General features: G+C 40.0%; 1 protein-coding gene across 2 annotated transcripts in view; it reads left to right on the forward strand.

The window, feature by feature from the left end:
• Nucleotides 1-24096, forward strand: part of WDR11 (WD repeat domain 11) — a 69305-nt gene that overhangs the window by 38107 nt on the left and 7102 nt on the right. For both annotated transcript variants that reach the window (XM_047073541.1, XM_047073542.1), the window contains exons 13-21: nucleotides 375-450; nucleotides 5425-5533; nucleotides 7336-7460; nucleotides 8426-8573; nucleotides 12693-12799; nucleotides 13206-13320; nucleotides 13622-13793; nucleotides 21926-22034; nucleotides 22913-22975. In XM_047073541.1, coding sequence (XP_046929497.1) covers nucleotides 375-450; nucleotides 5425-5533; nucleotides 7336-7460; nucleotides 8426-8573; nucleotides 12693-12799; nucleotides 13206-13320; nucleotides 13622-13793; nucleotides 21926-22034; nucleotides 22913-22975 — 1024 coding nt within the window. The remainder of the gene's footprint in view (nucleotides 1-374; nucleotides 451-5424; nucleotides 5534-7335; nucleotides 7461-8425; nucleotides 8574-12692; nucleotides 12800-13205; nucleotides 13321-13621; nucleotides 13794-21925; nucleotides 22035-22912; nucleotides 22976-24096) is intronic.

Below are 24096 nucleotides of genomic sequence, written 5' to 3' on the forward strand. Positions count from 1 at the left end.
CCAGTAGTTTTTATAGTAGACAATTCCTTTACCATAAATGCATTGAAACTTTAGAAATTGATTTCTTAATTTCTAAAATATAACTGTAAGAAACCACCGAAGGTATTCAAAAAACTCTACAACAAAGGAAAATATATTCGTATAAAATAGATATTTGAATACAAGTAATATATTAATTTGTCTTTAACTTGTAATACTTTTAAGAATATGTTTTAAATTTAGAGTAATTGAAACAACTTAGAAGCAAGTGGAAGAACGAATGGGAGAGTAGAGGCAGCCCAGATCAGATTCCATTGGTGTGGATAAGTTCTTGTGTCTTACATCTTACATCTTACATCTGGTTTTTTACGTTTTCTTTAATATTTGCAATAAAGGTAGGAGCATTGCTTTTCGCGGTGAACGAGGCAATGATGAGTCACCCATCGAAATGATTAAAGTATCTCATTTGAAGTAAGTATGAACCAAAAGAAATCTAGTGTTATCACAATGGAATCTTAAAAATTTCTTTTACTCTTGAAGAAAGTGTACGTATAGAATTTCTTAATGATAATAAATGGTGCTATGCAGCTCTATCCAAGAAAATATTTTGATCACAAAATTAAATTGCTATTTCTTTTAATTTCTTTTTTTTTTTTTTAATGTTTACTTATTTATTTTGAGAGACCGATAGAGAATCCTAAGCAGGCTCTGTGCTGTCAATGTAGAGCCTGACGCGTGTCTCTATCCCATGAACTGTGAGATCATGACCTGTGCTGAAATCAAGAGTTGGACACTCAACCAACTGAGCCACTCAGGCACCCCTATTGCTTTTAATTTCTACTTAAAAAGATGAGATAACATTTCATTAGATTGGTAAAACCAGTGATCTGTTTGTTCTGCTATAGCTCTATTGTAAATACCTATCACCCACTAAGAAGATGTTATTTGTTACCTAATGAAATTCTTATGCATTTCTATCTCAGCATGGGTTTGTTGAGTGAAAGAACTGATTTTCTTTCTTTATAATTTTAATTTTAGTAAGTTTTGAGTTTTTCATTCCAAGAGAAAATACATGTTAAGCAAGATTATTAAACATAGAGACTGAATGAAAACCAATCAGAAGAACAAAAAAAGAAAGAGTAAGCTGTCCACAATAGTTTTCAAAATTGCTTTAGCTTGGGGCGCCTGGGTGGCTCAGTTGGTTGGGCGTCCGACTTCAGCTCAGGTCACGATCTCGCGGTCCGTGAGTTTGAGCCCCGCGTCGGGCTCTGGGCTGATGGCTCAGAGCCTGGAGCCTGCTTCCGATTCTGTGTCTCCCTCTCTCTCTGCCCCTCCCCCGTTCATGCTCTGTCTCTCTCTGTCTCAAAAATAAATAAACGTTAAAAAAAAAACAAAAACAAAATTGCTTTAGCTTTATGAGGATCTTTGCATTTCCATATAAATTTTAGAATTAGCTTATCAATTTTACCCAAAAAAGCTTCCTGGGATTTTGATTGGGATTGCATTGAATCCATAGATCAATGTGGGGAAGAATCGACATCTTAATAGGTTTTGGGATTCATGAACATGGTGTCTCTCTCCACTTATTTACAGCTTTAATATCTTTCAGTAATATTTCTAGTAGCATTTTTGTTGATTCCGTACTATTTTCTATATAGACATACTTCACTGTCATTTGCCAGTAAGGACACTTCTATATCTCTATTTTCTGGAGTATGGGCCTTTTTCCCCCCCCTTGCTTTGCTGTACTGAGTAGGACCTCCAGTACAATGTTGAATAGAAATGATGAGAACTGACATCTTTGTTCTGTTTCTGGATTTTACGGAGAAAGTGTTCAGTCTTTCAACATTAAGTAAAATGTTAGTTGTAGATGTTTTGTAGGTGCCCTTTATTAGATTGAGGAAGTTTTCTATTCCTAGTCTGCTGAAACTTTGTATTGAGTAGGTGATGGATTTTGTCAGATGCTTTTTCTGCATTTATGGACATCACCATGATGGTGGTTTTTGTTTTAGGTCAGCTAATATGGTGAATTACATGGACCTCTATTTCATGTTAAACCAACTTTACATCCCTAGGATAAATTTTTCTTGGTCATGATATATTATTGCATTTGATTTGCTAATATTCTGGTATATTCCTGGGTTTGATTTGCTAATGTTTTATTAAGGATTTTTTGCATCTGTGCTCATGAAAGATACTGACCTAGTTTTCATGTAATATCCTTGTCTGGTTTTAGAATCAGGGTAACGTTGACCTTGTAAAACAAGTTGTGAAATATTTCCTCCTCTTCTTTTTTTCTGGATGAATTTGTGTAGAATTGGTATTATTCCTTACTTAAATAGGAAGATTTCACCAGGGAACCCACCTGGGCCTAGAGCTTTCTTTGTGGAAAAGCTTTTAAATACATACTCAGTTCTTTCATCAATATGTAACTATTTAGGGTTTGTTTTTTTTGTTTTTCCCCAATGAACTCTGGTAGTGGCTTTCAAGAAATCTGTCCATTTCAATGAAATTGTTGAATTTATTGATTAAAACTTGTTCATGATATTCTTTTAATGTCTGTTTCACCTGAATGATGGCTCTTTCATTTCTGATATTAGTGAATTACAGTGATCAGTTTTGTTGATATTTTCAAAAAAACTCGTTTAGTTTCTTTAATTTTTCTCTACGGTTTTCTAGTTTTTGTTTCATCGAATGCCATAGGTATCTTTTTTTTGCCTGCTTACTTTGGGCTTAATATGTTCTTTCTCTAGTTTCTTAGGATAGAACTGTATACTCTGGTTTCTCTTCAGATCGTATAAATCTTTCGCCCTTTTGAGATGGAACTGTAGATGATTGAATTAAGGTTTTTCTTTAAAATTTAATATAAGCATTTAATGTTACATAAGCACTACTTTTTCTGTACCTTACACTTTTTGATGTGATGAGTTTTCTTTTAATTCACTGTATAATAATTTTTTTAATGTCTGTTTTTGAGAGACAGATTGGGCGGGGGGAGGGGCAGAGAGAGAAGGAGACACAGAATCTGAAGCAGGCCCTGAGCTGTCATGTCAGCACAGAGCCCGATGCAGTGCTGCAACTCACAAACTGCGAGATCATGACCTGAGCTGAAGTTGGACGCTTAACCAACTGAGCCACCCAGGCGCCCTTATACTTTAACATTTCTGTGGGTATTTAGAGATACATTGTTTAATTTCAAAATATTTAGGGGTTTGCCAGATATCTTTCTGTTAATTTATGATTTTGATTAGAGTCAGAGAGCATATTTTATATTATTTTAGTCCTTATAAATTTAATGTGATTATTATGTGGCCCAGAATGTGGTCTGTCTTAGTGAATGTTCCATATGCACTTGAAAAGATTGGTTTGTGGTTATTCAAGTCTCACATTCATACAGATTTTCTGCCAGCTTTTCTCTCTATTACTGAGAGGTGAGTGTTGAAATGAACTTTGTTCTGGATGTATTCTTCTTTTAAAGAACTTGAGTTCTTGCTTTAGATATTTTAAAGCTCTGCTCTTGGGTACATGCATATTTGGTATTGCTATTATGTCCTTTTGATTAATTGACTTCTTTATCATTATGAAATATCCTCTTTATTTTGGTCCTATTCTTTATTCAGAATCGGATTTGTCTGATTACTATAGCCACTCCTGCTTTCTTTTGACTAAAGTTTGCATGGTGTATCTTTTTCTTCCTTTTACTTGTGTCTTACCTATGTCTTTACATTTAAAGTTGATTTCTTCTAGAAAGCATTTAGTCCGGGCTTGTTTTTCTATTTGGTAATTTGTGTTTCAGATGACAGTGTTTAAATTATTCCTATTTAATGTAATCATCAATGTGACTTATGTTGAAATCTACCACCTTGCTATTTTCTATTTTTTTACTTTAAAATGAGTTAATAAGGATAGTTTTTAATTTCTTAGATTTCATTTATAATATGCAAAATGTCAATTGTTATAAACCACATAAAAGTTCTTTGTGGGAGGTCCTCAATAACTTTTAAAAATGTAAAGGAGTCCTGAGACTGAAAGTTTTCAGAATTGTTCAGTTAAACTATTTAGACTCCAGTCTCTCCTGTTTCCAGCCAGTCTTGACTCTATATACACCTGCTAAGTTAATACACCTAAAACAACTGATCACTATCCCTCCTATCCTAAAGCTTTCAGTGATCAACTATTCTCTGCAAGATAAATCTCTTTATAACCTAGTCTGACATATTCAAGTGTTTTAAGTCTTTTGTAATGTGATCCAAAATTCACACTTTAGTCTTTCTCACCATGATTGCTGTCGCACGTTCTGCATCTCAGGTAGCATATTCCCCCGCTCTGTGTCCTTTCTTGTCTTGGCCATTTGTCACATTTGTAACTCTGCCTGGAATGCCATTTCCTGATTGTCAAAGTAAATCTCTTCTTTCGTAGTGAATCTTTATAGCATTCACCCGATTTTGTCTTATATTAGTTATTTACATACAAGCCATTAGATGCCTTTATGTTAGACATAGTAAAAAGTGTAACATATTTCATTTGTATAGTCCATCATGGTTTATAAAATTAATTCGTGTGCGCTCTCCCCTCCTCTCCCCCTTTTTATTCTTAGAGCATTCAGTGAGGGAGGTAAGACAGGTGTTATTAACACCATTACAAAGATAAGTAGACTAAAACTCCAAAAGATTACATGGTTTGTCTGAGGCCACATAATTATCAAGTGGCAAACTTTGTCCTGAGCAAGAGAACATAAGTCTTTGGATGCACTGAATGTAGGGATCTTTCTACTCTCACATTTCCTCAGTGTCAGCATGATAGAAACTTTATGAAAACCTTTACTTTTTCATTTAATTTTTACCATAATCCTCATACCAATTCATTGGGTTAGGTAGGGGTATTCTCATGTCACGTGCCAGAAAATTAAATCTTGGGAGGGTTACCATATTACCATAAACTGTTTCACCAGGATATGAACTTGTGCCTTTTTTTATTCTGTCTTCTGAGCTGGGCTCCTTACGTAAGTTTGGCTGTATGGCTCTCAAAGGTCATCTTAGGGTTTTACCTTCTTATGACTATTAACCATGAGAACTAAATGTTAATTTATATTGTCTGTATTTAGAATGTGTCATGTGAGTTTTCTTTTTTTTTTTTTAATTTTTTTTTTTTTTTCAACGTTTGTTTATTTTTGGGACAGAGAGAGACAGAGCATGAACGGGGGAGGGGCAGAGAGAGGGAGACACAGAATCAGAAACAGGCTCCAGGCTCTGAGCCATCATCAGCCCAGAGCCTGACGCGGGGCTCGAACTCACGGACCGCGAGATCGTGACCTGGCTGAAGTCGGACGCTTAACCGACTGCGCCACCCAGGCGCCCCAAGTTTTCTGATTTACTCAACTTTTTATATGTATTATGGTGAAAATCTTGCAATAAGGGGCTTATTTAGTAATTTTGTTTATTTTAGGCAGTATTTGGCAGTTGTATTCAAAGATAAACCCCTGGAGTTATGGGATGTTAGGACTTGTACCATTCTGAGAGAGATGTCCAAAAACTTCCCTGCAGTGACTGCTTTGGTAAGTTCCAGCTGAAGAACTAAATGTTCTTCATGCGTGAAGGACATAGGCGTGTGTGTGTGTGGTGGGTATTTTTCTTTAGCTCGAATTGAAGTCATTACTGCCATGTATTTTCTTGTTAAAAATGTGTGTTCAAGAGAAGATGATCTAAATACCTGGAGATAACTCTTACTTTCTTGGTTCGGTTAAGATAATATTACGTTGGTGGAATTCCAATTACAATTTTACTTAGATGTTTTGAGGAACATGATAAACATACTCCAAAAGATTTATGAAAGGATAAAAATCATAACAGCTAACTCAGCCTTGAAAAAAGTGGAGGACAGTATTGGGAAAGTGGTCTCACTTTATGGAGAAAAATACTGGATCTCTACCTAATACTCTATTCAGAAGTGGGCTCTCCAGGATTAAAGACCTAAATGTAAAAATGTAAAGCTGTAAGATTAATATAGTCAAACAAAGAAGAATATTTTTGTGTCCTGGAAGCAGGAAAGGACAATAGAAGCTCAAACCAAAAGGCAAAAAAAGAAAAATTCATGCATTTAATTATGTCAAGATTGATGCTTTCTATTCAATGAAGGACACTAATGTCAAAGTTAAATATAGAAGACCAGTTGGAAAAAGAAATTTACCGGTGTCTGCAACCAACAAAGGACCAACTAATCCCTGTAGGGGGTTGGGATCGTGGGAAGTCCTGCACTTATACAGTGACAGGACAGGAACCCCCGTGGAAGATGGCCGCAGGACGGGAGCGGTTGGTGGAGAAACCTAAAAGGCCAAGAAGCATATGAAGAAAGATTCAAACTCATCTGTTTTTAAAGATGGGCAAAATAAAATAACCATGGTATAACTCTTAGACTAGCAAAAACTGGGAAACCAGATGCGGGTGTGGTATGGGACACAGGAATCCTTATGCAACTATTGGTGGGAAAGCAGATCAGTGAGGCGCTCTGCAGAGCAGACCGACTGCCCCTGGGCAGACAGACATCCCCTGTGTGCCAGCTCTTCAGCCCCTGATCACAAAGGAGCTTCTGTGAGGGTACTGACTGCAGTGTTATTTGTCGTGAGAGTTTGGAGGCAGTCTGGGTATCCTTTGCTGAGAGAACAGAGAGACTAAAAATTGGCGGATGCACTCATGGAGTATTGTATAGCATGCAGAAGACACAGAGGTGGGACTTAGATTGTGCTAAATGAGAAGAGTTAGGAACAGGGCAGGATAGGACGCGGTCCTATTTATCTAAGGTACAAATACATGCATGGAAAATGACTACCATGAAGAATCTGTGCACATGAGAGGATATTAGATTGAATGCATTAGAATAGGTGGGAATGCAAAAGAATAAGTAAATAAAATCAGAGATTTGAGGTAGATCTGTGGATGACAGTGGGCCATGATTGGAGGAACACGAATCTCTCCCTGTGCACCTGCAGGGGAGAGGTAGAAGTAGGGAAGAGGAAATCCCATAATTATATTTATTATTTTCATTTTGTAAGAAAAAGAAAGCACCAAAAAGTTAGACCTTTCGGAAGTTTGCCATTAAACTCTTCAACCTTAAGCTCTCATTAAAGATTAGAGGTAGAAGGAGGTAAGAGGTAGACTATTAAAATCTGCCTTAAGCACTAATTAAAATGCATTCATTCAACCTTTGTGTAAACAGATAAAACCTCAGAACAAATTGTGAATTCATGTGCAGTAATAAGAAGTGATGCCAGGCAGTGGCGAGCAGGCCCAGCTGTTCTGGAAGGATTCTTTGACTGAAGTAAACTGAGCATTTCTAGGTGTGCCTGTCTTTGCTTCCCAGGAGTGGTCACCATCTCACAACTTGAAGAGCCTGAGAAAGAAACAGTTGGCCACCCGAGAGGCCATGGCCCGCCAGACTGTGGTCTCAGATACAGAGCTGAGTGTCGTCGAATCATCTGTGATCAGGTGCGGTGTGCTGTTTCCTGCCTTGGTCATTTGGGATACCAGTGTCATGCTCGGGAACTTGACAAGTGTCACCCAAAGGCATCTCTAGCAGCAAGGTGCAGTCTGCTTTTGAACATACTTTGTTGTGCTTCAGTGCATACCTGGAAAACTGAGTGAATTCTATTATTTCATTTCTTAGTGCGGTCAATAACGTAGCCAGTAATATCCACGTGTCAGCATCCATTAGCGAATGTGTTCCATAAACTTCAGCTGCTGAAATTCAAATGAGTGTAGCATGAACATCTAGATACATCATATTTTCATTTTATGTACACCAAAGAAAATACAGAGAGAATTCTAGATTTATGGACTGTCCCCATCCCCATTCCCATCAATTTTACAAATAAAAAACTTCAGAAAGAATGATGGGTCGAGGTAAGGCCTCTCTTCTGCTGAGGAGTGTTCTGCAGCAGAAATGGTGAAGAAGTTCCTTGTGTGAGGTCTGGATGACCGCATGCCTCTGGTGAGGGGGGGAGGGGGGGGTAAGTGTTCTCTCATAGTGTGACCAGTTGGGAGTCATTTGTGTTTTGTTGTTGTTCTGGGTTTCTTTTTTTTTTTTTTTTTCTTTTTTTTTTTAAGAGAGAGTAAGCCTGTGAGTGTGGGGGAGGGGCAGAGGAAGAGGGAGAGAGAGAATCTTAAGCAGAGATCCCAAAGCAGGGCTCAGTCCCACAACCCTGGGATCATGACCTGAGCTGAAATCAGGAGCTACCCAGGCGCCCCTAATTTGTGTTTTCTATATTATTAGCTGGGCAAAGATCCGTTTCAGCCTTTTGTTTTGTTTTTTTGTTTCTTGTGGTTTGTTGGTTTGTTTGTTTCTTTGAAATCATTTTGGACCTCTTGTTAATGCATCTATATTTTGGGCAAGTTAATTAACTGTCACTCTAGGGAAAAGAAATACCTTTATCTTACTTCTCTCTATTCCAAAGCTTGTTGCAGGAGGCAGAAAGTAAATCTGAACTCAGCCAGAACATCTCTGCCCGAGAACATTTTGTGTTTACTGATAATGACGGCCAAGTTTATCATCTCACGGTTGAAGGAAACTCCGTGAAAGATAGTGCTCGGATTCCACCGGATGTGAGTCCAACTCCTGGTTAAATCTTCATTGAGAGTTCTGATCAAAGATTCTGTTGATTCCATATCCAGGGAAGCCATAGTTAAGTTGTGAAACTATTTCAGAAAAGTTTAATGTAAATAATAAACATCACTATTTAAGGAGATAGTATCATTGATAATAAACTTGTCCCATACTGCTAGAGAATAACATTGTAACTACTTAGCATAAATACTTACTACGTGTTACTTACTTTTTATCCCTTTAATAATCCATGAGGAATTATTTCCATTTTATCTGTGACAAAACTGAGGGAGAATAAGTAACTTTCCCAACATTACCCAGCTTAGCGACATGGCAGTTCTAAACTCAGGTCTGTCGTCTGACTCCAGTATCTCTCCTCTTTCCATTTCAGGCATTACCCTGAAGGATTTGACTTACAGTCTAGCATTATTTTGGGGTAATAGAAATCAGGTTGGAAGTGCAATAGTATGATTAATATTTACTAATTTATGTATATCCTTCTATGACCTTGTGAGATCCTCAGAGGTTCTGTAGTTCACAGTTTATGTCCGCGTGCATCTCATAGGTTGTTCTTAATGAATAGATTAAGAGAATGTTTTTGTTAACTAATACTATTATAATGGTTAAGTGGAGGGATGAGATGATGGCATAAAATACATCTATTCATTTAAAATTGTTGTCTAAAAATGTAGTGTTTTAGTTGAATGCCAACCCTCATATTTTGCAGGTGACTCAGAGTCTCATGGGTTGTAGTCAAGATGGCGGCCAGGGTGGAAGGTCCATTTCCAGATGGCTAACTCACAGGGCCATTGCAAAATAATGCAGGCTGTTGACGAGTGGCCTGTGTTCTTCCTCACGTGGACCTCTCCATAGGGTTGAGTGCCTTCCTCCAGAGCGAGTGATCCAAGAGAGAACACAGAGAAAGCTGCAGTGTTTAGGACCTTGGGCGATCACACTCCATCATTTCCTCAGTGTGCTGTTGGTTCACGGGTCAGTCCTGTTCATCATGGGAGGTGACTGCCAAGGGACATGAGTCCTCAAGGCAGGGTTAGTGGGACCTCTTAGAGGCTGCTGCCACATCTTCCTTGTAAACAACAGAAGAGTTGAGGCCAAACAACCTTCTCTCCTAGAAATGGAAACATGTGAAAGTACTTTTCAAACCAGTTTCATTTTTACTGTTATATAGAACAGGTCATACCTGAGACTTAGTAATGCCTATTTTGAACTTTTTCCAATTGTCACTACTTTGAAAAGATGGAAGTGGTAATGAGAGTGTGAAAGATTGATATTTGGTAGTCATAACAGAAAGGTAACTTACTTTAAGTGTATAGAATGAAAGACCACTAAGGAGTGCAGACGGAAGACTTGCAGTGTCATGTAGCTGTCCTGTGGAATCTGTTTGCTGTCTTAGAAAATAGGAGGTTCCTCCTCCAGAAGCCCAGAGAAGGCCCCATCTCAGCGCTTCTAGTGCCACTCGCAGGCAGTTCCGTCTGCTGCTAATCTGCTCCACGCTTGCGATGAGGATATAGAAACGATCCAGTAATTGAGATGCCAGTTCCTCCTTACCCCAGAAAAAGTTTAAAACTTTTGGACATTAGACCCAAGTTTCCCTCTTAAAAGTATTCCTTTCAGGATGGTAATTGTGCCTCAGGACTTGTAAGATTCTGTCTCCTTTGGTGGAGGTCTAAAGTAAGGGTATAGCAAGTCTCCATCTGCCTGCCAGAGCCTTCTATTCCATGGCTAGAAGCCACTTTCTCATGGAATGACCAGCCTCCGGTGAAATGAGTATGTAGTTTAGAGCAGTTTAGAGCAGTTAGGGAAAGGGATTTGAGCATCTTCTCAATAATACACGAGGAATTGGCTCATCATTTTTATTTTCTGGAATTTAAATATTTTCTAGGGACTAATATAGAATTTAGGCAGGGTTTTGTTTGCTTGTCTTAATCCAATATTTATTACCTTCCTCCTAAATGTGAAGTATTAAACATTTGCTTTGAGTTGGCCCCAGAACTATAGTGTATATACAGACGGTAAAAAGAAAAGGAAAGTTTGGCGTATTTTAAATTCTGGAGTGTCTGTAGTTGATTGCCTTTATTCACAAAACTGGAACAGTGGGAGAGAATGAGTGTCCCTGCTTTGTGGCCAGCCTTACTTCTGATCTTTGGAGCATCGTATTTTATATACAGGAACATAACAGTGTCAGCTAATAATACTCTATTGAGTTTTAATCTTACATTTAGTTCTCTCAGGATTATTTGGAGCCACAAAGCAGCTTTATGCCACATCCTCTGAAAGCACCTTGGTATTCCATATGGCTCGTATCCCACCAACAAACTCTTAGGTAGAAAGATCTGGATTGTTTAATTATATGGTTGTATTAATATCTTCACTTATAATTCTAATTTGATTTCTGAGCTTAAATTTTAAACTTTTACGTTTTAATTTTTAGAGTTTAGGAAGTTATAAAATGTGAAAGTTTTTAAAACTAGTAAAGGCAAATTCTTTTTTTTTTTTTAAAGTTATTTATTTTTGAGAGACAGCATGGGGGAGAGGCAGAGAGAGAGGGAGGGAGAGAGAGAATCCCAAGCAGGCTCTACACTGCTAGTGTGGAGCCCGATGTGGTGTTCAAATTCATGAACCGTGAGATCACGACCTCAGCTGAAATCAGGAGTTAGACACTTAATCAACTAAGACACCCAGGTGCCCCTAAAGGCAAATTCTTAATTAAAAATTGTTTAATAAGACCTTGCAGTGTTGCTTCATACTATATAGAATTCTGTTTATTTAACATAACTTTCTAAGTTTTTTATTATTGAATTCTTTGAAATACTTTTTTTTTTTTTTTTTTTTAAAGTACGCTCCATGCCCAGTATGGAGCCTAATGCAGGGCTTGAACTCACGACCCTGAGATCAAGACCTGAGCTGAGATCAAGAGCTGGATGCCTAACCGACTGATTCACCCAGGCGCCCCTAAAATAATTCATTTTTAATCCAGTCTTTTTCTTTTATTTCTTGACTACCACTAGGATTTGTGCAGTATTTGACGTGTGGGCCAGTCTATTAATAGTCAATTTGGCAAACCTTGAGCTTTCTACTTCCTACTATGGATAGCATGAGAACTAAGCATGTGGATTTTTATTTTTATTTTGTTTTATAGCTGTAAAAGCAGATTTAATAAGTGGAGAAATAAATAAGCAATAATATGGTTTAATAGTAGCATGTATTGACTGCTGTGTAGCAGGCATTGTTTTGAGCCCTTTCCTGTAGAAATTCATTAATAGTAACAGGAACTCCTCAAGTTTCATGAGCTTAACCTACTTGATCCATAATAAATTCAAGAGGCAGGAAGATTAAGTGAATGCGCCCGAAAGCACACAACAGATTTGAGTGATAAAGCTCAGATCCAAGCCCAGGCAGCTGACTCCAGAGCCCGGACTCCCAGGGTCTCTGTCACACTGCCTCTGTGCGTCTGTTAGAGCAGTAGGCTCCTTTCTCCCCCGCCTGGGAGTTACTACAATAGTGTTACCTTCTTATATTTGAGTTTCCATGTGTACCTTCTTTGCAAAGCTTTCTGTGAATTCAGATTGTGCAGACGCCTTTAATCTACAGTATCTTTTTACCTTCATTATTCCTGAAGGTATCCGTGAAGCTCTGGGTCCCCTTTTCAGTAGAAAAACTGCACAATCCGTTATGAAACAGCTTTGAGTAGTTTCCTCTGGAATAGATTGGTTTATCCTTTTGCAGTGAATGATAAGTTGGAGACAAGAGCTCTCTGGAAAAGGTTTTCTTCTTTCTCTTTATTTCTTTTAATTTGCTTTCTATGAGGAATTTCTTCCTTAAAAGATATCTTTTCTCTATAAATTTAGTTCGGATAACTTAATGTCTGTCAAATTGAAATCTCCTGTTTCTTCATAGTTGAAATTGATGAACTAGGTGGGTGGCACTTTTAGTGTCCGAAGTCTGTTAGTATTTGATGGCATTCATACTAAAGCAAAACCGTTTATAGTGAAGTTTTAATTAAAATACCTGTATTATTTTATCACAGGTAAAAACATTTCTCTGTTTTGATGGCTCTTAAGTAGTGAAAACCATGTGTATTTGTTGCTGTTGTTTTCTAGGGAAGTATGGGTAGTATTACCTGCATCGCTTGGAAAGGTGACACATTAGTTCTTGGAGATATGGATGGAAATTTAAATTTTTGGGACTTGAAAGGCAGAGTATCCAGGTATGATTCAAGAATGCAATATTATTTGATTAAAAAAAAAGTAGCTTCTTGTTACGTTTCCTTTGGAGGCTTGTGACATGTTAAGTAGGATCATTAAACATGACCCAGTGTCGCTTGCACCCTTGGGTCTCTTGTCACTGAACTTGGGAGGAAGGGCCTTGAGCCAAGCTCTGGGTCATTCATTGGAGACATTTAGTATGCAGGCAGAAGTGCTTGCTGAGACATTATTCGAGTTGTGAAAAGGCAGACCCTTTCCGTCGATGGGACCCCTGTCCCAGAAAGCAAAGTGGTTCTCGCGTCACCAGACCTTGTCAAAAACAGACCTAGAAAGAGTCATTGGACATAGTTTCTGGTGACGAGATCTTACCCTGCTTCATACTGGCATTTTGTTTTTGTGTGTCCTCAGAGGAATACCTACACACCGCAGCTGGGTGAGGAAGATTCGTTTTGCCCCTGGTAAAGGAAACCAAAAACTAATAGCAATGTACAGCGACGGTGCGGAAGTGTGGGACACGAAAGAGGTGGGCTCAGCCCCGGGAGGGGCCCTCCGACCAAGCTGCTGGCCACAGGAGCTGTATTCTTCTCCCTCCTTCTGATGTAGAAATGAAGCCTGTGTAATGGGTTTAGCAAGCTTCTCAAAACCATTTTGTCACTTTTAATGGTATCACTGTCTTTGGAATCTTTAAAATGCAACCTGCATGTGGAAAGGAGATTGCCAAAGACTGTGCGGTTTTAACTCGCGCTGGTCTTTGCCACAGGCACCGTCTGTGATAAACATCTTCCTTTTCTTTCTGAAAATGACAACCAAATTCACTCTTGTAGGTTCAGATGGTGAGCAGTTTAAGAAGCGGAAGAAACGTGACCTTTCGGATATTGGATGTGGACTGGTGTACTTCAGATAAAGTGATCTTGGCATCAGATGATGGGTGTATCCGAGTCCTGGAGATGTCTATGAAGTCCACGTGTTTCAGAATGGATGAACAAGAGCTAACCGGTATGGAACGCCTTTATTTCGCCCAGGCTGCTCTCTTCCAAAGACAGAGCTGCCTGTGTTTCTTTTCGGTCTTGCTTTCTAACCATCTGAGTTTAAGGAAATATATTAACTTCAAGCTTGAGTGCGCTGGACTCTGTAACTGCAGATGCCAGTCATTCTCCGCCTCTGGTTTGACAAGTGCCCCTTCTTTGACCCTTTGCAGAGGGCTTTGTCAAAAGATCAAAGATGTTTACATAAAAATGATACACTTAGAATTCAGGAGAACTCATCAGAGGAAGTGAATCTAGTGGTAAAGTGCTGCTGGCTTTTTCCTAATGAGCTTGATATCTTTTGCAAGCATATATCACTGGGGGCGCCTGGCTGGCTCAGTAGGTACAACATGTGACTCTTAATCTCACAAGTTGGAGCCCATGTTGGGCAGAGAGAGACGGAGGGAGGGAGGGAGGGAGGGAGGGGGAGAGAGAGAGAGAGAGAGAGAGAAAAGAAAAGAAAAAAGAAAAGAAAAGAAAAGAGAAAAAAGAAAGAAAAAGGAAGGAGGGAAGGGAGAAGGAAGGAAGGAAGAAAGGAAGGGAGAAAACAAACCATGTTAGAAAAGAAAGGGGCGAGCATGTATCATAGAAAAGGTACTTTGGTAAGGACAGACAGTGTTCTGTCATGAATTTTGATACCTATCTTAAGATAGCTTAAATGGCCAGTCAAAATAAAATTAGATGATTGCTCTATCATACCTATTTTTAGCTTGTTTTTATCAGAATGAAGAATATTTTAGTAACTATAACAACCTCTGTGACTTTGAAAAAAGAATGGGATTGTCGGTTTGAAAGGCAGCTTGTGTCCAATGAAATACAGCGTTCATCCTTGGAATGTGCTTTTGGAGGGAGAAACACCTTCTGATCCTAATTGGAGCGAAGCAGGAAACTTCCTGCATTAAGTATTCTCCAGGCATCCCTGCAGTGTGCACTCCAGGCTGCTGATCTGTAGAGCATTTCCTAAGAGACTTGTTTGGTCACTTGCTGAGTTTCAGCCTAGAACTGGCAGCTCTGGGAACTGTCTGTACCTCTGGAAGGTCGGTCTTTGGCACATTCAGAGACAGTGTTTTGAAACCTGCCCTTGGACCTTGTGTTCCTGCTTGAGGTGCTCCCAGCGTGCTGCGGATGCTGGCCGGGCTCCCTCGAAGTTCTGTTAGGTGTGCTTTGTTTTTGTCGCTTCCCCACCCCTGCCGGTGGATTCGGTACCGCCGCTTCCTCCTGTGTGACTGTGATGGCCACCTGCTGAAGCCAGGGGTTGAGGACTGCATGCCCGCATCTGTCCTTGAGATGTTTGCCAGCTCCGCAGAGGGGCGGCCATCCCCTCCTTCCTTCCGTAACACACCTCAAGTTCTTGCGGAAATCGAGGGAACTTCGAGATGGTTTTCTTTCTAATTGAGTTACTAGTTGTAGGTTAAAGAGGTGCGCCAGTATAATCCAAATGTTTGAAAACTTTTCAGTCACAATTAATTTAAAATTCGAGTCTACCAAAGCCAAGGTAGCTCTTAAAGTGACTACAGAATCGGAGCCCATCGTTAAATCATTCCTATCCAATCTCTAGTGATGTACCCTCAGCCAGAAAGGGAAAGTCTTTAAAATAGTAATGGGGAAAGGTCAATATTGACCTTTAAACAACATTCGATACACATTAAAGAATCAAAACTGGTGGCAGTGTAAATACGGAGTTAGCAAGAAGAGGTCTCTGTGTTTACCTCCAGATACATGCTGATATGGTCTGGGAAAATTATGTTTAATATATTCTTATTCTGGGGAATTAGAAAGACAGTTTGGGCTTCTTAATATGGGATGAAAAATCATTTTAGGTCATATGCAGTGATATACTTAATAAATTTTCTTTAATTCTCCTTAATAACAAGTAGAGAATATCCTACTGGTTCAGGTTTGTCGGTTTTCTTAGAACAGCTTAGAAAGTCCTCTCCCCCTGCCCCCCCGTTTACATTTGTCTCAGCCCTCCCCACCTCAATAAGCGAGAAGGTCTGACAAACATAGAAGATGAGGGGCCCTGTTTTTGAGTTGGAGAACCTTTGCTGCCTTATTTATCAGGGTCATAAAATGGCATTAAAAAAAAATCGTAAGACATTTTTTTAGCAGCGTCAAGAAGGAATCCAAGAGTGTGGGACTTGTTTAATGACATTCCAGTTGGATGCAGTTTCCGCACACCCTGAAAGGCGTCGGCGTGGTGTTAGAGACCGCAGTCCGGTTCCTCCCGGCTGCTCGGGCCACTGCTGGACGACACGCTTTTCTGCGAGGGAGCACACATAGAAGGAGGCTTTCTGCAGTCAGATTTATGCCCAAACCCTGCCTCTTCGTCTGCCTCTGCTTTCCAGTCATTTCCAGTGGTTTTCTTTTGGGGTATTTGGAAATGTGTCACGACTTGTGGGGGCAGGGGGGAGGTCTGGGGTTACCGAACAGCATGCAGTGCATGGAACAGTCTGGACGATGAAGAATGGTCCCGCCCAAAATGTCAGTAGTGTTTCTTGTGTCCCTTCTTCCCCCCCTCATTGCGTCATAGTGAAAAAGTCACCAGGGCAGGGTCCTCTCCTTCCCAGACCGCCTGCGCGCCTTGCCATTTGCCACCTCCGCTTGGCGGGGGAGCGATCTTTCTCCTGCTTTTCTTCTCAGCTCTTCAGTGTTTTCTGCACCGCTGTCACACAGGCAGCCAAGAGTCTGGGCGTGCTTCTGTTTGACACCCCGATAGCTGTAGCCCAGACCAAGCAGAACGTGTGAGGGAGAGTATCCGTGCGGCGAGCCGCCTTTTCATTCTACGCTGTCATTTCTAGACGTGAACGAGCTCTTGTAGCTGACTTTCTCCAGCTGCGAGATGGTCACCTGTTGTGTTCTCATGGCTGGTCTTTGCCCTTGAGAAGAAAGGTAGGAGGGAATGGAGTTCACTTGCAATTTGTTCACCCCCATTGGGATGCCATCAGCAATGTTTCGTTTCGGAGAAATGACACATTTGTTTTTAAAAATCAGACGTTTCCCTCCGTTTGCCCTGGCTTGGTAAAGGTTGTCTTGCTCGCGTTACATAAAAACTGTGGAGTGCTGCTTTTTAAGAATATTCTCTTGTGTCTTTTCATTGTCCATTGATTAAGAAACTACCACTTAACCTGGAAACTTCGTCTGTTTCCAAGCTTAATTTGTACCGTTAAGTCTTTGTGTCCTCACATGGACTATTTCCAAACATTTTGTAACCTAATGCCAGCAGCCACTACCGTCTGAAAGTGACAGGGGCCGACTTGAGAGCTGGAGGATTATGTGGATGTCTAGTAAGGATGAGTAGAGAGAGAGTGTGCTAATAAGTAAACCCACGCTCGTCTCTTCCGGTGCTGGTTTTAATGGTTCTATAGGTATGTAGGTGAGTCTCACTCTTACCAGGTACATTCCTCCCTTAATAACCTGGGTGTACAAGATAAATTTTACCGAATGAAAAAATTTTAAAAACTTCATAGCAACAGAAACCATCAGCAAAGCAAAATACAAATGATAACCTGGGAGAAGGTATTTCTAGAAGTTATTTCCAAGTCCTTAATAGACTATCCACAGAGAAGAAAAAATATATATACCAATGGCCCTTAAATATATGAAAATATGCTCAACTTTATTCCTAATAAGAAACATACAAATTAAAATTACACTAAGAATCTGCTTCTCAACTGTCAGATCAATAAAAATTGAGAGCTTGAAAACATGCTCCTGCAGATCTGAGGAAACCAGGAACTCGTGCAGTACTCACGGAGCACTCCCTGGAGGAGGGGATTGGGCAGTAGTTCACAAAAGTGCACGTATATTTACCTTTTTACTCAGCAGTTCCACTACTAACGATTTACCTGGACGTGTCCATCCATACCTGTGACCATAGCAAAATTCTGGAGAGAATAAATTTGGGAATATGTGCACAGTGGGATAGTCTAGCAGTAAACTAGAATGAGGGCTGTCTCTGTGAACGGATGTGGAGTGATAGGGGATGGGTAGGTGAACAGTGCCAGGGTAAAGGTGTGTGCGGTCTGCTTCTGCACTTGCTTATTTTACAGAAACAACAGCAATGCAGAATAATCCAAGATCTAAAGAACATGATTAGTAAAAGGAGTAATAGGAGGTAGATGGAAAGATGGAGAGAATCAGGATGGGTGAGACTTCAGTGAATATACTAATATTATATAGTTTCAAGTTCGGAATCACGTAAATGTTGTGCGTAGTCAGAAAATACAAGTGACTCTTGAACAGCATGGGGCTTAGGGCTGTCGGCCCCTCATGCAGTTGAAAATCCAAGTATAATTTTTCACTCCCCAGAAACTTTCCTGATAGCCTGCTGTTGCCAGAATCCTTACCAATGACCTAAACAGTCGATTAACACATACTTTGTATGTTATATGTATTATATGTGTATTCTTATAATAAAGTAAGCTAGAGAAAGGAAAATGTTATTAAGAAAATCTTAGGAGATTTTCATGAAATCATAATTTTGTCAACTCATGAAAGAAAATACATTTGCAGTATGGTGCTGTATTTATTGAAAAAAATTCACCTGTAAGTGGACCCGTGTGGTTCAAACCCATGCTGTTCAAAGGTCAACCATAAAATGAAAACAAGGGTGAAAGAAAAAGCAAACTCTAGAATTGAACACAAACCATTCATCCAAACCATATGGCAAATTGGTAAGAATAGTTCAAATAACTGAAAGCCAGAACTCTCCCAGTGCACCTTAGTGGTTCATACTGGGGACAAAGAGCCGCAAAGGAATTTGCCCTGGGTGGTGGCACCAGTCCACTCGTTGACAGTGGCACTAGTCATTCTGAAACTGTTTTGTGCATATTATCAGCTGAAACAGGCCAGTAAATGCAATTTAGGGGAACCAGGGTTCCTATTGAGGGAAAAGGGAGATACAGACACGGAATGGGGGGTGCGGAGGAAGAACCCTCCAGGAGTGGATCTGCATCGAAGATACCAGTATAAATTTGTGACTTTTTTCTTTTTTTAATGTGATTTCCTTAACTTTAATGTTATTTCCTTATTTCCTCATATCCTGGTTCTGTATACTGATCTCAGACCTAGAAGCAATGACATTTAGATGGCAGTGAGCGCGTTCCTGGCACCCAGATTTGGTTTATAAATTCCATTTCCCAACTGAAAAGAACCAGGGCTCCTTGGACAGTTTATTCCAGGACAGAGGCAAGAAAGCTACAAGATGAGTCTGGGACATTGTGTGTTGCCAGAAACTAAGGAAGGAATTGAAAGACTAATGAGAACCTGTCATAAAGATATAAAAACTAGCATTTAGGGGCTTCCACTACCAAATCTGGGGCTGTCTGAACATTGCAAAGAATAACAGCTGTATTGGTTTTTTTTTTAATCCATTATTTCCTAGTAATATTCAAAGAGAAAGAGGAACGGGTGTGGGCAAGAAGAGAAAGCTTCTATTTGTAGAAGAATGCTGGTTGATAAATGTAAACAGAATGATGGAACTAGAAAATCACCAATTCCCCTTCCTAATGTATAGTTGGTTCAAGCCAGGGTCATCAGTGGGTGTCAGACCACTGGGTGGAAGGGAATGGGAAATTCGGTCTCACAGTATCTCCCCATGCTGCACCCCACCCGCCATGTTACCTACTAATTGTAAAGAGGAAACTGTGCCTTGACTACGACAGAGCCCATGAGTTCCCCTTAACTAGATGATCAGATTCATCGTTAACAGGAGGCCAGCCAACATGCTCCCTCCAATGGAATGTGGTGGGAAGTATACAACATCCCTTGTATCCCGTTCTTGCCGAAAATGTTTGACCAGAGTTTGAGGCTCAGAAAACACACAAATCACAATGGAGGCCAGTTCCTAAGACAATGAATGGGCCAGGACTTTTCCAAAATGAAAACATTGTGTAAGACCAAAAACAAAAAGATGAGAAGACTGTTCTAGATTAGGGGAGACTCAGGAGACATGAGAAGCCAGTGCAGGCAGGAGCCTTGGATGGATGCTGGGCTTCCGACAAGGAATATACCTGTCAGGATAAGGAAGTCACAGAGGTCGTCTGAATATGGACTGCAGTTTAAGTGATTTTAATGAGTCAATATTAAAACTCTTGGGTTTGAAAAAAAGTAGTATTACAAATATTTCTGACCAGAGGCTCCTGGGTGGCTCAGTTGGTTAAGTGTCCGACTCTTGACTTCAGCTCAGGTCATGATCTCACAGTTGTGAATCTGAGCCCCGCGTGGGGCTCTACGCAAACAGCATAGAGCCTGCTTGGGATTCTGTCTCCCTCTCCCGCTGCCCCTCTCCCGTTTGCTCTTTATCTCTCTCTCAAAATAAATAAAAATAAACTTAAAAAAATTTTTATAAAGAAATATTTCTGACCATGTTCTGACTTTGAAAAGTCCACACAAGATATTTTATCTTTGATTTAATTCTTAGCTAACCACATAGAATGAAGTTTTCTAAAGCAGTACTAGTAGAAATGTAATGTGAGCCACATATGTTAAAGTACCCACTTTAACGAAAGTAAAAAGAAACAGATAAAATTAATTTTAATAAAAATTTTATTTAACCTAGCATATCCAAAATTTTTTCAGCATATAGTCAGTATTAAAAATTACTGATGAGGCGCGTGCCTGGGTGGCTCGGTCGGTTAAGCGTCCGACTTCGGCTCAGGTCATGATCTCGCGGTCCGTGAGTTCTAGCCCCGCGTCGGGCTCTGTGCTGACCGCAGAGCCTGGAGCCTGTTTCAGATTCTGTGTCTCCCTCTCTCTCTGCCCCTCCCCTGTTCATGCTCTGTCTCTGTCTCAAAAATAAATAAATGTTAAAAAAAAAATTAAAAAAAAATTACTGATGAGATACTTCACATTTTTGAGTGCTCAGTTTTCAAAATCCAGTATGTATTTTACATTAGAACTTATCTTGGGGCGCCTGGGTGGCGCAGTCGGTTAAGCGTCCGACTTCAGCCAGGTCACGATCTCGCGGTCCGTGAGTTCGAGCCCCGCGTCGGGCTCTGGGCTGATGGCTCGGAGCCTGGAGCCTGTTTCCGATTCTGTGTCTCCCTCTCTCTCTGCCCCTCCCCCGTTCATGCTCTGTCTCTCTCTGTCCCAAAATAAATAAAAAACGTTGGAAAAAAAAAAAAATTAAAAAAAAAATAAATAAATAAAAGAGAACTTATCTTAATTCAGAGGACAAATTGTCAGCAGAAATACTTAAGCTGTTTTTAGATTCTATAAAATTTACAACTGAAAAAGTGGCCACGAAGCTATTCATCTTCTTCCTAATAGATTTAAAAGTTATCCGATGACCGAATCAAGTATTAGTTTTTAAATTTAAGTTAGTTGAAATTAATTAAGGTTAATTCATTAAAGTTGAAATGAAGTCCCGAAGAACTGTATTCGCTCGAGTGTCCGACCCAGCAGGCTGTGTAAGTTAGCTGCCGCACAGCTGCGTAGACACCGGGCCCTGGGGCTTCTGCTTCTTTAGGCTAGAACGTGCTGAACAACAGGCAAATCTCTGTTGTGTCCTAAGTAAGCCAGCTGTTGCCCGTAGGGGATGCTAGGGCCTGTGGTCTAGGAAGATGATCCTTCTGTTCAAGGGCTGCTCTTACAAGTGAGACCTGAAAATGCCTTTGATCAGAGGTGGCTTTTAGTGACAGGCTCAAGGTTGATGGGCCATGTTGTCTAATAGTCTCAGAAGAGCAAAGATGGCAAATGATATCAGATGACACAGGTAAGTGCTGTTTTTAGTATTTCAAAATAATGAGGTTTCTTAATGTCGGTTGAGTTTTGTTACATTGAATCTTTTATTCACTTAAGATCAGTGTTTTCATACCATACAAGGACAGTTACATTTTAAAAAGGGGAAAAAGAGATATTAATCATTTGAATGAAGAGAATCTCCCCACTCCTAGCCTGCTTGTCTTTAAGCAGTGATTACACTGAGTACCCTCTCTCAGCTGCCACCACATTTCTACTTTGTTCTCTGTTGACTTCTCTGTAAACTGCTGCTGTAGCTGAAGCTTCGTAGCAGAACTACAAAATTTTATTGAAAGAAATTTTATTTTATTATTATTTATTTTTAATTTTAATTTTTTTTTTTTTTTTTTTTTTTTTGTCTAGAGCCTGTGTGGTGCCCCTATCTCCTTATTCCAAGGGCCTCTCTTGCCTTGAAAGCTTTCTTATTACACCAGCCGTGGAACGGACAGTATTCTCTGGACATTTCTCATGTGTAAGTTTTTACCACTTGCTGTTTTCCTTTCTTAATTTCCTTGGGGTTGAAGGGCACCCTGAAAATCAGTACAGTGGGAGCCTGTAAAGACCAGCTGAGGCAGACACATCGGAACAATCCCTGATGTGCCTCTCGTCCTCACCCTCCGGGAGTGTGGGGGGGGGGGTGGTGCTGGGTACACGAGCAGCTCTCTGGTTGTGGTCCAAATGTGGAGTGTGGGATGTATGATGAGTGTGAAGATGGCCAATTAGGCCAAGAGGAATTTGAAGCCAGGCTTCAAATCCACTTTAAAAGCAGCAAGAATGGGCTTACTGCAGAGGTGTTGTATGTTTTATGAATGTCCCCGCCTGCCTCACTCCAAAAACATACGGTAACTAGTAATATGGTTATTAGTTAAATCTGCGAGTGTTATTGGACTTCTGCCATGTCGAGTGCACAGGTAGGCAGGGGTTAGGGGAATAAAAAAAAAAAAATAATGTGATGGGTATCTATTCTCCAAGAAGTATCTCCTTGGAGAAATGAATGTCCATTTTGCAGAGCAGAAAGAACAAATTCCTTTAGTCATTGCTAGGTTCCTTATTAACATGAATCTAAAATGATTGTTTTTAGAGCCAACTGATAAATTTTCTGGTTTCTTGAAAGCCAGTGAGACTTTCTTTACTCATTTTTGTTTGTTTGTTCTGTTTTAACTAAAACTAAAAGCAGTCACGAAAGGTGGCTGATAGGTTCTTGAGTAGTTGCTGTTTGGTCTGAAACCAGCTTTTTAAACCAGCTACTGCAAAGGGTATTTATTGGCACAACTTTTTTTCTGGTGAAGAAATACATGGTTGTATTACATGTGTAACAGCATGAGCTGACTCACAATCTTTTCTGTACAGTGATTATCCAGAAAATGAAGAAATAAAGAATCTCCTTCAAGAACAGCTGAATTCATTGTCAAAGTAAGCACTCCGGCTACGTTTTATGAAAAGATAAAACTAGGAGAAGGAAAATATTATAATTTAGGCTTTTTGAAGTTAAAGTAAGTTGTGTTTAGAAAATAGTAGCCCCAAGGCGAGACCGTTCTGTTCACAGAGGTTTATCTCCCTTGAGGATCTTTGTTTTGCAGAAACATAGTTAGTCAGTAGTTACAGGGACAACATCTACCTTCGCCAAGTCTATAAGCATCAGGTTGCTGTGGTCTCAGGTCAGGGCAGGGTGGAGGCTACGGCTTGAGCACCTCTGTGGCTCCGCCCACCTCCACCTGCAGTGCCCTGCGAAGCCTCGTGCTAGAGGCCATGCACAGGGTGGTTCTTGTGCGGCAGCTGCCTTTTCTAAAATAAGTTCTCTGTGTCCAGTGCTGCGCGTGTACAACTCTGAGAAACTAATGTGCTCCCTGGAGGGAGGGCATTTAGAAGTACCCTCTAATTGGCATTGGGAATAACATTGCAAAGGAAGTGGAAAAGTATGGGTCCGCCAGGAGTTCTTGGTAAAACATGATACATTTTTGCAATCTTAGAATCTATCACATGTAATAAATTTACCATGTTTTATTGACGCCAGATTCAAAGTAATTACTGTTTTCTGCATCCAAAAGTTAACATTTGTGTTTCAGTGGAAAAGAAAAGATTTAAAGAACCTCTTTTCCTCCCCTGATTTATGAATATTCTATATATGGCTATTTTAGAAAAACCAACTTACAAAAACCTGGCTTTTTTTCCTTATGTATTTTTTGGGAACAGTTTCTGAATGTATCTTTCCTAAAGTGTATACTGTTTCTGATGATTAGCAAACCATTTTATCAACAGTGACCTCGTTCCTATTGTTAGACATCTGTTCTTGTTTTCAAAACCATGAGGTGACCTGTTGCCAGGGTGTAAGCCAGAGTCAGAGATCACGCCCTTGTGGTTGACAGGTTCTAGTTCTCTAAGCCCAGACACACTCTGTGCCTTCTAAAGCATCTGTAACTTCAGTGTCCTGGCAAAGCAACTTCCTTCTAGGCATACTACCTAGTTCAAAAAGAACAAAAAATTTAAGGAATAACAAAACTTTAAGTAGATTAACAGTACTGAGTGTATTTCCC

The sequence above is a fragment of the Lynx rufus genome, unplaced genomic scaffold (assembly GCF_022079265.1).
Source record: "Lynx rufus isolate CCGP_SWC_20201006 ecotype Redwood Valley unplaced genomic scaffold, mLynRuf1.p SCAF_11, whole genome shotgun sequence".
Taxonomy (NCBI): Eukaryota; Metazoa; Chordata; class Mammalia; order Carnivora; family Felidae; genus Lynx; species Lynx rufus.